General features: G+C 42.9%; 1 protein-coding gene across 2 annotated transcripts in view; it reads left to right on the top strand.

Annotated features, from left to right (window-relative positions):
- The first annotated feature begins 902 nt into the window (after positions 1-902).
- PGM2 (phosphoglucomutase 2) overlaps positions 903-16,215 on the top strand; it is a 35,123-nt gene continuing 19,810 nt past the window's right edge. For both annotated transcript variants that reach the window (XR_004027325.1, XM_003258566.4), the window contains exons 1-6: positions 903-1,050; positions 4,214-4,381; positions 8,857-8,963; positions 11,784-11,868; positions 14,108-14,191; positions 14,326-14,519. Coding sequence is in view for 1 of the 2 variants with exons in the window: in XM_003258566.4 (XP_003258614.2) it covers positions 970-1,050; positions 4,214-4,381; positions 8,857-8,963; positions 11,784-11,868; positions 14,108-14,191; positions 14,326-14,519 (719 nt within the window). In the remaining variant the exon portion in view is untranslated. The remainder of the gene's footprint in view (positions 1,051-4,213; positions 4,382-8,856; positions 8,964-11,783; positions 11,869-14,107; positions 14,192-14,325; positions 14,520-16,215) is intronic.

The following is a 16,215-nucleotide window of genomic DNA, read 5'->3' as shown; positions in this document are numbered from 1 at the left end:
TAACCCCTGACCAAAACTACTGGTGTTATCTGTAAATTCCAGACATCGTATGAGAAAGCACTGTAAAACTTTTTGTTCTGTTAGCTGATGTATGTAGCCCCCAGTCACGTTCCTCACGCTTACTTGATCTATCATGACCCTTTCATGTAGACCTTTTAGCGTTGTAAGCCCTTAAAATGGCTAGGAATTTCTTTTTCAGGGAGCTCGGCTCTTAAGACACGAGTCTGCCGACGCTCCCGGCCGAATAAAAACCTCTTCCTTCTTTAATCCGGTGTCTGAGGAGTTTTGTCTGCGGCTCGTCCTGCTACACTACCTTTCGCACTTAGAGCTACAATTGATCTGGAATTCAGACCTGTGTGTGATGGGAGGTAGGGGGCCAAGTTCCCCTTTTTCTTTTCCCTACGTGGATATCCCGTTGACCCGGCACCATTAACTAAAAATAGTTTCTTCCTGTGCTCTGCAGCCCCGCCTCTGAAATAAATTGTCCATACACGTGTATGTTTTGTTTCTGGTCTCTATCTTATGTTCCACTGGTCTTCCTACTTTGCTTTTCTTTTTCAAGATTTTTTTCTGGCTGTTCTTGACCCTCTGAGTTTCTACATAATCTTCAGGCCCCTATCTGGGTGCATTTCCTGGTATTCCAGCATCTGACATGTGCCTGGCGCGCAGCAGGAACTCACGGCTGGCTGTAGCCTGGATGCATCAGAGACGATGGCAAAGCCTTCCCACACGTGCCAGGTTCCAGCAACCCACCCCAGCCACGCAATTCCTCCTAGCTCACTCCCACCCCCCGCGGCGCACCCGAAAACGGCAAGGAGGCGTGCCCGCCGCGGCGCGCGTCACTCCCCCCCACCGGCTGGCTCCGCCGCGGCTCTCCCCGCCCCCGCCTCCGCCTCCACCTCTCGGGGCCGGGCCGGAAGGGAGACCTCACCGCCTACTTCCCTCCGCCACGGCAGCACAAGCTCAGCGATGGCGGCTCCAGCAGGCAGCGGTCTAGGCGAGGACGCCCGGCGGGACCAGGAGACAGCCCAGTGGCTGCGCTGGGACAAGGTGAGGGGCACCAGCTAGCCGGGAGCACCCGGAGCGGAGCCAGATGCTCTGCCCTCCCCAGGCGCGGCGCTGTGTGCGCTGCCCGAGCTGCCTTCCCGCCCAGTGCATCCCGCTTTTCCCCCCGGAAGACCCAGGAGCGTGCGGCCGCTGCTAGGCTTCCTTCGGCCTGTGCGGCATGCGGCACGTTCGGAGTTAGGCCGGGAAGGCTTGTCCCTGGACGAAACCAGCCATCCGGCCGGCCGGACTGCAAGTTCGGAGTAGAGGAGCGAGCCAGGGTGGTGTAAGCGCGGCCAGACCCTGGACGCTGTCTAGTTGAGGGGCGCACGCCCTACTGTCACTCAGACCGCTGGCTCGTCGTCGGTAGTCGGCTGTGCATCCCCATGGACCCAGAATCGCTCCGTCCCGCGTATTCCTTTGGCTGCTGAGACCTTCGCAGAGCAGCGTTCTGGTCCGGTCCTCCCATCCCGAGGGCTTGGTTACAAACGTGGGTCGTCCTCCTGGGTGGGCCCGCCTGGCTTCAGGAGTCCGCCTTAGAACTTTGACTGCCAAGGAGGCACACTTGGGACACAGCACGGTTTTCTCTCTTCAATCCGTTTCTTAGAGAGAATCAGGAACCCAGCTCTGGACATCACTCCCTCTCCTCTCTAAACTTGCGTCTCGCCCTTTTTACCTGTTCTCCTGCTTGCTGTTCGGTTTTCTCGGAATGTCCCTCGCTGCTCTCCTGCTGAACTTGTTTCTCCCGTTGTGACTCATATTTTGTGCCCGAACTTAAATGTGGCTTACGTAGAGAGTCCTTCCTTGGCTCCGAAGCGTTAAATTATTTATCCCTAATATTCACTCTAAACGGTCTGTTATTTTCCTTTATAGCTCTTACTACAAATGGTAAAAACAAAAAACTCCAAAAACACTTGTTTGTAGGTTTGTTTAATGTCTGTCTCCAGGGCCGACTTCAGGGGCGAGAGACCCCTGCAGCTTCACAGGACTCCCGCTCCTAGAAGGGCCCACTGTGGTTTTAATGTCCTGCTGTCCTGTCTTGAAAATCTTAATGGTAAAACAAGAGGTCACCCACTTTCATTGTGCACTGGACCTCCATAACTTATGTGGCCAGGCCTCTCTGTTCTCACTACCTTGGTTTCTAGTGCCTGGCAGAGGCATAGTGCATGACACATAGTAGGTCACTGAAATACTTGAATGAACAAAGCAGGTTACAAGGTCAGTAGGGGTCAGGTCTTTGTCTTTATTTACCATTCTCTGGCTCCTACAAATAAAATGTCAGCAAATCCCATTTCCAGGATGCTGTTGGCAACTCCTTGGGGGCGTTTTTCTTTTCCTGGGAAGATAACCTTGTGATTCTCAAGGGAAGAAAAATGTTTCCATTTCTGATAACTTGCAGCTTGCAGAGTACAGAATTATTTTGAAGTCAGAGTTCGTAATGCGCTTTCTCTAAGAAGAAGAAAAAGGAGAAGAAGAAAGCAGTCTAATTTCTACAGTGTTGCATCTGTATATAGAAAGATTGTATCTCTCTGGGTAGAGATGAGATGTCCTTTTTTTTTTTTTTTTAAGCCACTTCTCATGTTCTATCCTCTGTTAATTTCTTCTTTTGCTTTGAGACTGGCACCTGAGAAGAAGCCCATTCATTCTCCAGTGAACCTCCCACCAGCTAAAAGCATTGCAACCTTCTAGTCTGACTACCCCCTGCGATTGGCAAGGCGCCCTGGCAGGTGTCCTTTGTGTTTCCACCGTCCCTTCATCCCTGCTCTTTTCTCTGCTGTCAGTTTTGGTCACTGCCAGGGCTGATTCTGATCCTGCTCTCCTCTTGACTTCTCATTCTTATCTGTCTGTCTCCTTTGTTTCTCTCAGGCTACTTGGTCTTTCATAGATATCAAAGACCAATTAAGATTTTCCAGACCTACACTATGAACAACGGGGGATCACTTGATATTGAGTGTGGCAATGAAGTCCGTGTTTTCTGATTCACTCCACGAATATTTATTGAGCCTCTTTTATAAGCCTCTTTTATGTACCTGATCTGAGCCCATCTTTGGGGGCACCTGACAATCCGATAGATAAGACTGTGTTCTGTAATTAGTATCTGCTGTTTTTCACCAAAAAAGGTGAGGTTTACTTGATTCCCACTGAATCTGCCACAATCTGGAAATGTGGGCTTAATTCCAGAAAGCCAAGGTTTTATTGCAATAGTATTTCAAAGTTTAATTACATGGCCACGTCCTGTGTGAGTGCTCATCTAAATGGATAATGACTGTAAAACAGGAATATAAAGTACTTCCTCTGTTGTTTTCCTGAATTAATAACTTAAAAGTCTCATATGAAATTAATGTGATTGTCATTATTTTTCTCCAACCATAACATTTTCTGCAACTACCATACAAAAAAAAAATAGGGCAACGTATAATGAACTTAAATGAATCATGTTAGCGTCTATTTGAAGCAGTTAATGTTATAGAAAAGGCACTAGATTAATGTTTATCTTGCAATTTAAGCAAGTCACTCAATCTCTGAGGCTTCCCCATCTATAATATTGGGTTTCTGTTATTTGTCTGCTTCTTGGAGATGTTACAATATCCAAACTTGACCAGGTATGTGAATGCCTGGTATGAATTATAAAACATTACAAAAGTAAGGTGTTGACTTCAGTTATGTAATCTATCACTCTGGAAAATTTGAGGGCATTAGGGAGAAAAATGAACATTTAATCACAACTAAGTGCCAGGTAGAGAAAGATGTTTTACATTAATTCGAAGTAAACCACCTTAAAACCTTAAAAATCGTGTAAGGGAGGTTCTAGATTATTCCCATTTTGCAAATAGGGAACCAGAATTTGAGAACTGAAATAATCTGCACAAGCACCTAGAGTTGGCAAGTGGTATTCTGGGATTCCATTCTGGGGGTTAGACTCATATACTAAAACCTCTATTTGCATTTCTCCAAAAGTGCTTACCTTGACAGGAAAGAAAAGAACACTTACATTATAATGTCAAACTGACTTCATGTTTCAGATTTCAAAAGCATCAGAAAATTGAAAGGTCTACATATATATACATATATATTTTATTTTCTATAGGTTAAAATGATTGTGAGTTTTTTTGCATTTCTGATTTTTCATTCACTTGTCTGGCTGTGTCTATACATTTTTGTTTTTCAGAATTCCTTAACTTTGGAGGCAGTGAAACGACTAATAGCAGAAGGTAATAAAGAAGAACTACGAAAATGTTTTGGGGCCCGAATGGAGTTTGGGACAGCTGGCCTTCGAGCTGCTATGGGACCTGGAATTTCTCGTATGAATGACTTGACCATCATCCAGACTACACAGGTACCACGTTTTTTATAATTCTTAGTAACTCAGTGTATCCCCTAGCTCATTTTCTATTTGACAGACCTAATTTGTTCTAATTATGGACATGTCTTATCAGCTTGGCTAGACACAGGAAGTCACCACCATTTACTCCATAAAGTAAGGCTTGCACGCTAGGTCGAAGTAGCACTTATTCAGGACTCATATAGCCATTCATTCATTCATTCATTCATTTAACACACTTATTGAGTACCTACCATGTGCCAGTCATTGGGGATATAAGAATGACTCGAACAAACATTCTTTCATGGAGCTTTCATTCCAGTATAAATGCACCAACTAAGCTGACAACTTTAAAGGTCCTGTTATTTTTGCCATGGTTACATAGCAAGTGCTGAAAAGCCTTCCTAACTGCCGGAATTACCAAGAGCCATTCTCCTTTGTTTTATAGTATAGATTGAGTCTGAGTTTCCTTGCCTTAATTTGTGAATATTTTTGTCAGAGTCTAGACCCAGCTTTTAGGAAGGAGATAATGACAAAACAAAAGCGCTTCCATGGGTATTGGCAGTACTGTTTATGAGGGAAATGAAATAGAACAGATTATTCTCATCAGTATTTCTTCAGCTTAGACCTGTTAATGATGAATGTCAATTTAATTCTGGGAAAAGAAACACTAGAAAAAATTGCCTAATAGTGATTACATGTGCCTCACATATACATCCCAGCGTAAAAGGCAGAGCTGGGCATGTTGTAACAAAACTCCAATAGGGAAAGCTTATCTAAGGGTATAGAATTACCATAGGGGCCAGGCGTGATGGCTCACACCTGTAATCCCAGCACTTTGGGAGGCTGAGGCAGGCGGATCACTTGAACCTAGGAGTTCAAGACCAGCCTGAGCAACATGGTGAAACACTGTCTGTACCAAAAATACAAAAATTAGCCAGGAGTGGTGGTGTGCACATGTAATTCCAGCTTCTTGGGAGGCTGAGACAGGAGGATTGTTTGAACCTGGAAGGCAAGGTTGTAGTGAGCCGACATTGCGCCACTGGACTCCAGCCTGGGCAACAGAGGAAGACTCTGTCTCAAAAAAAAAAAAAAAAAAGAATTGCCATGGGAACTCCTGGTCACAAATTCTTATTAAGCAGTAGGGATCCCTGAGATGCTGGAGAAAAGACTTAGAATGGGGTAAGTATGAGAATCCTGTTTGGTTTGTGGATAACATAGGAATTGTGCTGCTGAATAAGGTTGCCTTCTGTACCAGTTACTAGGGCTATATAACAAATCATTGAAAACATAACGGTTAAAACAACAACCACATTTATTTTGCTCACAAATCTGTAATTTTGGTAGAACTCAGTGGGGACAGCTTGTCTCTGCTCCACTCAGCACCATCTGGGCCAGTTTGGAGTCTGTAATCGTTTGAAGGCACCTTCATTCACATGTCTGAAATTATTACTGGCTATTGGCTGCGATCTTAGCTGGGGTTGGAACCTAGACTTCCTTATAACATGGTGATTGGCTTCCAGTGGAGTATCCAGAGAGGGAGAGAGAGAATGTGCCAGTTGGAAGCTGTGCTGACTTTTACAACCTAGCTTTGAAAGTCACACAGTGTCACTTCTACCATATTCAGTTTGTTAAAAGTGAGTCAATAAGGCTGTCTCATATTCAAGGAGAGGTCACATAGATACCCACTTCTCATTGGAGGAGCATTAATGTCACATTGTAAGAGGAACATGTGGGATGGCTTATATTACTGGGGCCATCTTTGGACAATCCAGTTGGTTACACCTGCCATTGGGCCTAATTGTTAGGGGTTTCTAAGGGATTCCAGATTAACCTAGAGCTTTTTCCCCTGTATTTTTCTACATCTAGTTTCTGAGAATAATGAAATGTGTTCCCATTGAGGACTATCTTACCCATTTTTCTCCTAGAATTCGTCTCCTCTAGGGGTAAACCCTGTGGTAAACATAGATATCAGTATTCTAAAGGTCATGTAATTCAACCAGACACCACTTGGGATAATTTTCTCCACGACCCCACCATTCTGAAGTGCTCATTCAGCCTATTCTTGGATACTTATAATAGGAGACAGGGGTGTGAAGAGTTAAGAAAGTTTTATCTGAGCAGCAAGTGTATCTTTAAAATCTTAGGAGTGGATTCAAAATTAGAGGCAAGAGGATTCCCAGAACAAACAACCCAGGTTTCTACCCAGTCTTGGGTAGTGTTCCCTGGCAGAATGCTGATAAGCAAATATATTGGTCACTTTTCACTGATCAGACTTTCATGGTAGCATAGGTGCTCTTCCTGCTGGTCTCTGGGTATGGAGCCTCATTCTGAGGTACCCCAAAGTTTGCCTGGTTCCTTTAAGAAGCAGATGTATGTGATAAAAAATATGTCAAAGGAAACAGGACAGAGACTGGAGGAAACTTTTGTATTGTTTGCCTCATTGATAGAGGTTATAATTTCCTGCTGCCAATTAACTTATGCTCTATTTATGTTCTGTTTTGGGTTCTGTGTTCTTTGATTATTTAATTTAGCCATAGCATACCAGTGATGGGAAACTCACTGTCCTCTGAAAGAGGCCATTCTATCTTCGGACCATTCTCGTTGAAAGATGGTTTCATTATTTTAAGCCAAAACCTGCCTTTCTGTAGACTTTACATATTGGTCTTGATTCTACTTTTTGAAGTTGTACACATAAACTTGCTTCTTATGTTTCATAATAACATTTTATTTCTGAAAACCTCCCTCTTCCTCCACTGAGTCTTTCATCTAGAATAAGAATTCCCTTTTCCCTTGGCCATTCTTTCAGGTCCTCAGCCTCAGCAGGCCTCCGAGATTTTTAGAGAATCTGGAGATGTGAATGCTTTTTTGCCCCATGGAGCATTGGGGCCACAGCTCAAGGGTTGAGCAGGAAGAGGGGCACTGTCACTGTTGTAAGTCTTAGAGTATCAGGCATCTGGGTACCTTCTGGGGAACCCACAAAACCAGTAAACGTGGCCTTATTTCCTTGTATCACTCAGCCTCACAAGATAATCCCAGTGCAACGTATTTGTCAAGGAAAAGCTAAAGGCATTCTAAATTGGCTTTGCTCTGGCAACAAGGCTGTGATGTATCGCCTTCTACCCAAAATAAAAGTTATGGGTCGGGCATGGTGGCTCATGCCTGTAATCCCAGCACTTTGGGAGGCCAAGGCAGGAGGATTGCTTGAGCCCACGAGATTGAAACCGGCCTGGGCAATATGGCAAGATCCCATCTCTACAAAAATTGTTTTTTAAAAGTTAGCCAGACATGGTGGCATGTGCCTGTAGTCCCAGCACCTCAGGAGGCTGAGGTGAGAGGATTACTTGAGCCTGAGAGATTGAGGCTGCAGTGAACCATGATCATGTCACTGCACTCCAGCATGGGAGACAGAGTGAGAACCCATCTCAAAAGAAAAAGAGTTATGTATATTTTAATAAGACTTCGTTTAGCAAAAGTGAAATAAATAATATAAAATGAATCATTACTTTTGCCCGATCAACCAGAGTTCTCTTTGTTTTATATGGCTTTGAAGGAAAATAACAACAAAAATAATGCTTACAACAGCAAACAATACAGTACTTAGTTGGTGTTGAATTCTCATCACTTTGCATGTTTTCATTCATTTACTCCTTATGAGGTAGGTACTGTTGTTATTCCTGTTTCACAGAAGAGGAAACTAAGGCACCAAGAAATTAAGGAACTTGTCATTTACTTGTAGGTGGCAGCGTGGAGTACAAGTTCTCAGATTGTGCTTCTAGAGTATGTGCTTTTAAGCCCTACACCGAACCACCTCTCACCAGCCCTGGATACAAATCCAGGCTCTGCTACTCGAATATCTGAAACTGTCACTGTGCCTCTCTGAGGCTTATTTTACCCATCTATAAAATGAGATTTCTGGTCAGGTGCAGTGGCCCACACCTGTAATCCCAGCATTTTGGGAGGTCAAGACAGGAGGATTATTTGACAGTAGTTCAAGACCAACCTGGGCAACATTGCAAGACCCTGTCTCTACAAAAATTTTTAAAAATTAGTTGGGCCTGGTAGCATGCACCTGTGGTCCTAGCTTCTCAGGAGGCTGAGGTGGGGGCCGGGGGGGATTGCTTAAACCCAGGAATTCAAGGTTGCAATGAACTATGATTGTGCCATTGCAACTCCAGCCTAGGCAACAGAACAAGACCCTGTCTCTGGAAAAAAACAAAAGATTTCCTAACAAAGTTGATCTGAGGTTAGAGATAACAGCTACTAAGTGATCAATGACTAACACAGTGCCTAATACAAAAACATAGATAATAAACAAAGCTGTTATTTTATTATTGTTCAATTTGCTTCCTTACTGAGATGAATTTTTCCCCCTCTGCTATAGTGTTCTATGAAATTTGAGAAAACTTAATTTTTGGCTACTTTTTCTATATGGTATATATAAAAATATGTTAAAACATGTACTTTTTAAATCTATGGTGTATTTGTAGGGATTTTGCAGATACCTGGAAAAACAGTTCAGTGACTTAAAGCAGAAAGGCATCGTGATCAGCTTTGACGCCCGAGCTCATCCATCCAGTGGGGGTAGCAGCAGAAGGTATTTAAACATTTTTACAAAATGATGTTTTTATAATTTATTTTGCAGTTTTATTTTAATCACCATCGCAATAACTTGACTTTAATATATTCATTAGCCTCATTGCTTAACTGTAAAAACAATGGGTAAATTCTCTTGGCAACTTTTAAAGATTCTGGTTTTACATTGGGTTAAGGAAATAAAATTATTTAGACAATTTAGAATGTAATACCTAGCTAAATGAAAGAAATTTCTTAAACTGGCAATATTATTTCTCCCTCTCATTTGCCTTGTTATACATAATTTTTACCCTGCTATTCATAAGCCTCATGACCCCCTTCCCTCTCTTGAACGCCCACGTCAAGCTGCATTTCTGAAACATTCTCAAACCAATGGGACTCTCTTATGTAGCTGAAGGCATATGATGCTGATGGCAACAATGATAATAGTAATAGCAGCAATCATTTGAGTGCTGATTATGAACCAGACACTTATGTATTTACTCATTCTATCCTCACAGCAACCTGTAAGGTATGTACTTTATCTCTTTACCCTGAGATTATAATGTGAAAGGAGGAGTCGCAGTTTAAGCCTAAGGAGACTAGTACCAGGGGTCAGCAAACTTTTTCTCTAAAGGGCAAATAGTGGATATCGTACACATTGCATATCACATGATTCCCATCACCACTACTCAACTCTCCCATGAAGCAGAGAAACATCCATTGACAATGCATAAACACAGGAGCATGGCAGTGTTCCAGTAAAACTTTATTTACAAAATGAGCTGTAGTTACCAACCCCTGCCCTTAACCATGTTACATAACCCTCTTTTTTACTTGAACACTTCCTCTGCTATGATGAATTTTTAAGCATTCCAGAGTATCAGTATTAGTAGTATCTTAGAATTATACATATTGAATATTAATGAAAAGTCTTATTAGCTTTACAGAGCTGGATGAGTTTATAGAGTCCTATCTTTGCCCATCAGAAGCTTCCAATCTAAGACAGAAGCATTCGTGGGGACAAACGTGTGGCCGTGAGGAAGGGTGCATAGCCGGGGAAAATCACCAGGTGGCATCAGCCCCAGGTCCAACTCAGGAGGGCATAAGATTTTTAGTCTTTAGCTTTGCAGCTCAAAGATGTGATTTTTGTCAATAAAGCAAGAGAAAAGTTACAGCTCTGGGGGATAGATGCACATGAACTACATTCACAAGAGAATGATGTGGTATAAACCAGCATATCAGCTTGTCATTTACAGTTAGTGGATGTACAGTTAGAACTAAATCGTGACCATGTTCCTCTGCCATCCCAGGGCAGGTCAGATCCTTTGCTCAGAGCGTGCACAGTGCATATATGTGGCTAAATTGTCTGCTGAGCTGCTTAAATTTCTTCATTTTAGGCTGACTGCCCTGCTTCTGGTTAATACAACCTTCAGAGATATGTTAACATTGCCAATTAAGGTACAGATTTTTTTGCCCTGGCCTTGGAGCCATGTCATTTCCTTAAAGTGAGTGATGTTACTGATTTAAGCTTATGGTTCAAGTCTCAGAGTTTGATGGGATGGGATGGGATGGAGTGGAACTCAAGGCTACTGTCTATCATCTGCAATGCGTGAGACATTTAGAGATCATAATGTAAGTGTTTAACCAACACGTGGTAAAATATTCATGATGAGTGAATGGAATCTTCGTAAGGAGTTGGAAACTATTGCAGTTTCTGAATTTCACCCAATGAAATGTTTATCCTTTAATCTTACAATTTTAAATATCTGGTGGGGAACGTACGCAGTAACTGTTAAGTATATGCAGAGAATGCATTGCATTTTTTTGTGCACATTTGTAACATAGAGAGAGAGTGGAGATCTGCTCTTTGTGCCCCAGCCAGCCTTCAGAATAGTGTCGACGAAGCTAGTGCTCAAGAAGTATTTGGGGAGAGTAAGAATGATCTGATTGTTTAACCCACAGGGGTGGTATAATGTTGTTCATTCTAAGTAAATTGCTCATTTATTTGTGGTAGTGTATTTTACACCAGCTTGAAGGAAGATTTGATGCCATTTTCTGTGTCTTGCCCTAAGCAAGTTTCTGTGGAAGTTGAGAAAAATGTCAAAGAATTAAGTTTTCTTTCAAAGGCTGATTGGAACCAAGATGTATATATGTGTATGGCTGTGTGTATGTGTGTGTGTGTGTGTGTGTGTGTGTACACACATGCATACTCCAGGATGTCTTACATTTCAGATAAAGCAGTCTCTAATCAAATTCCAATCTGTGTGGTGTATGCTGGATTGTGATAGGCTTAGGCTGGGATTTTCAGCCTCTGCTCTGTTGACATGTGACTGCCCAGTGGCTGGATGATTTTTTGTTGTGGTTGTAGGGTGCATTGTAAGGTGTTCAGCAGCACCCCTGACCTCTCCCTACTAGCTGCCAGTAGCAACTCTCTCCATTTCCCAGTGTGACAAGCAAAAATGTTTCCAGACATTTCAGATGCCTGGAAGGAGAAGGTGGAGACTTGCCCTGGCTGAGAACCACTGAGATAGACAGAGAGCTGAAAGGCCAGGATGCAGCCTGGCTCCGCCACTAAGTGGCTGTTAGACCCGGGGAAAGGGGCCTGGCCTTTGTTGGCTTTAGTGCCATTTCTGTAAAACAAAAGAGTGAAATGAGATAACTCTTGAGAGTCCTCCAGCTTTACTGTCCCGTGCCAGGGTAAAGACTGTAATAAATGCTGCCCTTGATCTGGATGCTGCATTCACCCTAAAGAACATTCAGCATTCATTTCCTTCTTTCCATCACTCACAGTCCTGATCACTCAACTCTCCTTTTCTTCCCTGTCACTCTGCATTCTCAGGTTTGCCCGACTTGCTGCAACCACTTTTATCAGTCAGGGGATTCCTGTGTACCTCTTTTCTGATATAACGCCAACCCCCTTTGTGGTAAGTAGCCATTTCCTTTCATAATTTCCTGTCACATGATCAGGGATGGGACTTGGCTGAATTTTACAGTCTTTAGGGCTATTGGGATTGGACTGTTTGAATGACACAGGAGCTCCTTGGCATGTATGAGGCATTCTCTTCTCTCCTGGAATGTTTCTCCCACATCCTAGTAATATTTCTCTGGTATTCAACTTTTGATTCATTGGAATTGGTTTTTTTAAATTGCAGTTTTCCTTTTGTTTGCATTCTAAGGATATTTGAGAGAGTTAGCAAATTTTTTTTTTTTTTTTGAGACAGAGTCTTGCTCTGTTGCCCAGGCTGGAGTGCAATGGTACGATCTTGGCTCACTGCAACCTCCGTTTCCCAGGTTCAAGCAATTCTCCTACCTCAGCCTCCCAGGTAGCTGGGATTACAGGTGCCTGCCACCACTTCCAGCTAATTTTTGCATTTTTAATAGCAACGAGGTTTCACCACATTGGCCACGCTAGTCTCGAACTCCTGGCCTCAGGTGATCCGCCCGCCTTGGCCTCCCAAAGTGCTGGGATTACAGGCGTGAGCCACCATGCCCAGCCTTTTCTCTGTTTTTAAATTTGGTTTGTAGTTGTTTTTCTCAGCTATCACAATTAGGAAACTTCTTGCGTCGAAATCTGAATTCACCTCAAACCCTGTCTTGTCATGAATATTTTTGACAAGCTGGCACACCTCTGTTTTATACAAATGTTTTATTCTAAATACTATTCATGGCTAGTACAGAGAGCATGCTTGGCATATTTGAATAAGACTTTTATCAAATCCTTTATGTAGCACGATCTAAAGAAGAAGACAGTAGGGACTATGACAGTTGCTGCTTTGACATAGACAAAACTTTTAAGAGCTGGGTCAGATGCTCAGAATATGTTTTGGAAAATGTGATTTGAATGCAGTTAGTCACATCTAGTAGAAATGAGACTGTATCGCTACAGAAGGAGGTTCCAATTCATTTTGTGTTTGCCGGCTCTAGTGCACTGACGGGTAGATGCAGCACCTCTAGGCTGTAAATAACCTGGTAGACACTCTATTCACATCTAAATGTAGTTCAAGTTTCATTGTTTGCTGGAAAAATTGTCATGTATTCAAGCATCCTAATTACCTTCTGTACTAAGTGTTAATAGCTATTAATTTTATGTCAGACATGAACTGAACCAGTGTGTCATGATCCTCTGCCCACACTAAGGAGTCGTCGTTCTCTGCTTTTCTTTGGCCCAGGACACCTGAGAGATGTGACATAACTTCCAGGGGGTTGAATGACTGCAGTGATTCTTGGTGGAAGGGTGGAGGGGACGGACGATTTAAATCTCAGGTTGCCTGTGTATAATCAATGTCATTTGCCGCAGTAGGGGGAATAATCCAACCCCTCCTCCCATTTTGGGAAGTAGTAGAGATGGAAGCTAAGTTGAAATATAAATATTTAACCCTGGAGTGAGAGATAAATGAGGAACCTGTAAGAGCATTCCCCATTCCCTCAACTTTTTTTTTTTTTTCGAGACAGAGTTTCGCTCTTGTCTTCCAGGCTGGAGTGCAGTGGCAGGATCTCAGCTCACTGCAACCTCCACCTCCCAGGTTCAAGTGATTCTCCTGCCTCAGCCTCCCAAGTAGCTGAGATTACAGGCGCCCACCACCATGCCTGGCTAATTTTTTTGTATTTTTAGTAGCGACAGGGTTTCACCATGTTGGTCAGGCTGGTCTTGAACTCCTGACCTGAAGTGATCCACCTGTCTTGGCCTCTCAAAGTGGTGGGATTACAGGCGTGAGACACCACCCCTGGCCCCTCAGTGTTTTCCTCAACCTTTTCCTTAAAAGCAAATGAGAAAAGAGGAGAGGGAGAAGCAGTTGGAGGGAGTAAACTGAATCCACAAACTTCTATCTCAGGTAGAAGCATTGAAAGCATTGGAATGGAGGCTTAGACCATCGTTGTGTTTGAAGAATTTTCTAGCTCTACCAAGTAGAAGATGGAATGAGAAGGCACTGAGGAAATTACTCACCTTTATTATTAGGAAATACATCCTGGAATTATGAGCAGCCAGTTAGTTCTAAGGGTAATTGCATACTGCTGGGGTGTGGCTCAAAAATATTATGCTATTTATATATTATGTTTATTAAAAGGGAGCAAGTTGGCATGAACAGTATAAAATAGACATTTTAAGGATATCTGGTTATTTTTGTTAAAAACTGTTCGTTCTTGTTTCCTGCTATGTTACAGCCCTTCACAGTATCGCGTTTGAAACTTTGTGCTGGAATCATGATAACTGCATCTCACAATCCAAAGCAGGATAATGGTTATAAGGTATTTTCCTTTTTCTACTCCACACGTACATCCTTCTGTAGGAATCCTGTATCTGTAATTTTTGGGACAGTAGGTAATAGGTGCCTTATTTCCATTAACTATAAACCTTCTGAATGTGTTCCTGGGTCCTCTAGGTCTATTGGGATAATGGAGCTCAGATCATTTCTCCTCATGATAAAGGGATTTCTCAAGCTATTGAAGAAAATCTAGAACCGTGGCCTCAAGCTTGGGACGATTCTTTAATTGATAGCAGTCCACTTCTTCACAATCCGAGTGCTTCCATCAATAATGACTACTTCGAAGACCTTAAAAAGTACTGTTTCCACAGGTAAACGAATTGTGTCTTCACTGACCTTAAGTGAGTTAATGTGATTCAGCCAAATTCTATCAGTGTTCGTGAAGTTTTTCTCTTTAATTGGTTCATGTGCTACAGCTGCATCTGATTTTATTTTGTTTTACTTATTTTGAGACAGGGTCTCACTCTGTCACCCAGGCTGGAGTGCAGTGGCACAATTTGGCTCACTACAACCTCCGCCTTCTGGGTTCAAGCGATTCTTGTGCCTCAGCCTCCCAAGTAGCTGGTATTACAGGCGTGAGCCACTGCACCCAGCTAGTTTTTTTGTATTTTTAGTAGAGACAAGGTGTTGGCATGTTGGCCAGGCTAGTCTTGAATTCGTGGCCTCAAGTGATCCACCGGCCTTGGCCTCCCAAAGTGCTGGGATTACAGGTATGAGCCACCACGCCCACCCAGCTGCATCTGATTTTAGAGGCTGTAGATCAAGCCTTGGCAAACTTTTCTTAAAGGGACAGATAGTAAATAGTTTTGGCTTTGAGGGCCACAAGGACTCTTTCTCAACTACTCAACTCTGCTGTTTTAGTACAAAAGCCATCATAGATGAAATGTCAGCGAAGGAGTGCAGACAGAAGTGGGTGGCTTGCCCATAGGCCATAGTTTGCTGACCTGTTACAGATTCCATACATGTATGTGATTCATACATATTCATACTTGTAAGTGTGTGTGTGTATATATATATATGTGTGTTTTTAAAACTTGCTCAAAAGTCTTGAATAGCAAACACTAGTATTTTTCTATCTTTCCAAAAATTTTCTGTGCATATGCAAGTGTATATATATGTATATGTATAATATGTTTCAAAACCATAAATAAGAATATAGTGTGTGTGTGTTTGTGTGGTTTGTTCTGTGCCCTTTTCCCCCTAGTTAATTTGTCATGGACACCTTCCTATGTTAGTCCCTATTAGTCCTGACTTTCTGTCTTAAAGGCTGCTGCACCGGTGTATTTAACTCAGTGACACAGACTCAGTCCTTACCATCAGGTAGGAAGTGGTCTAGCAGAGTGATGGTAGTGTCTTGTTGAGTATGCTGTAGGTCCCACCCCTCCTGATTGTCCCCCTAGCAAGAAACCACTGATTCAAAGAAACTGAACTTGTAGGTTTGTCTTTGATACTGTATTTGTTGGAGCAGCTGATGGTGCCTGCTCCAGTGCAGAGTATTAAAGCCCAGTCCCACCTGAAGGGAGCAGCCATGCCAGCTGAGTGTTGCCCACATGAAAATATAGGTCCCAGTTGCCATATCATCTGAGTTCTCTTCTTCCCAAAATAACTGGAAACCTGGATTTTGTGTGTGAAATCTAATTCCTACATGTTGGACCATTTTTTTCAATGGTGTGTAGTCCAGACAAAATACGTCTATGAACTTTCCCTCTGCCCCTCTGATTTAACTTCACGAAGAATGAAGCATTTCTGCTTTTCCACTCCAGGTAGCTCGGGAGTTAACCCCCGTTGTGCATAGTTGCTTGAGCATGTGTGTGTGTGTGTGTGTGAGTGTGTGCGTGCGCGTGTGCGTGCACCTGCATGTGTGTGCGCATGTGTATCTGTAAGGTAACTTTCTGGCATCAAAATTGTATGTGCATTCACAAAGTTGATAGTGCTTAGCAAATTGACCTCCAAAAATATACCAGTTGGTGCTCCCACCAGCAGTAGACGTTGACAGCATATGATATC

The sequence above is a fragment of the Nomascus leucogenys genome, chromosome 20 (genome assembly GCF_006542625.1).
Source record: "Nomascus leucogenys isolate Asia chromosome 20, Asia_NLE_v1, whole genome shotgun sequence".
Classification (NCBI taxonomy): domain Eukaryota; kingdom Metazoa; phylum Chordata; class Mammalia; order Primates; family Hylobatidae; genus Nomascus; species Nomascus leucogenys.
This window is presented reverse-complemented; position numbering and strand designations above follow the sequence as displayed.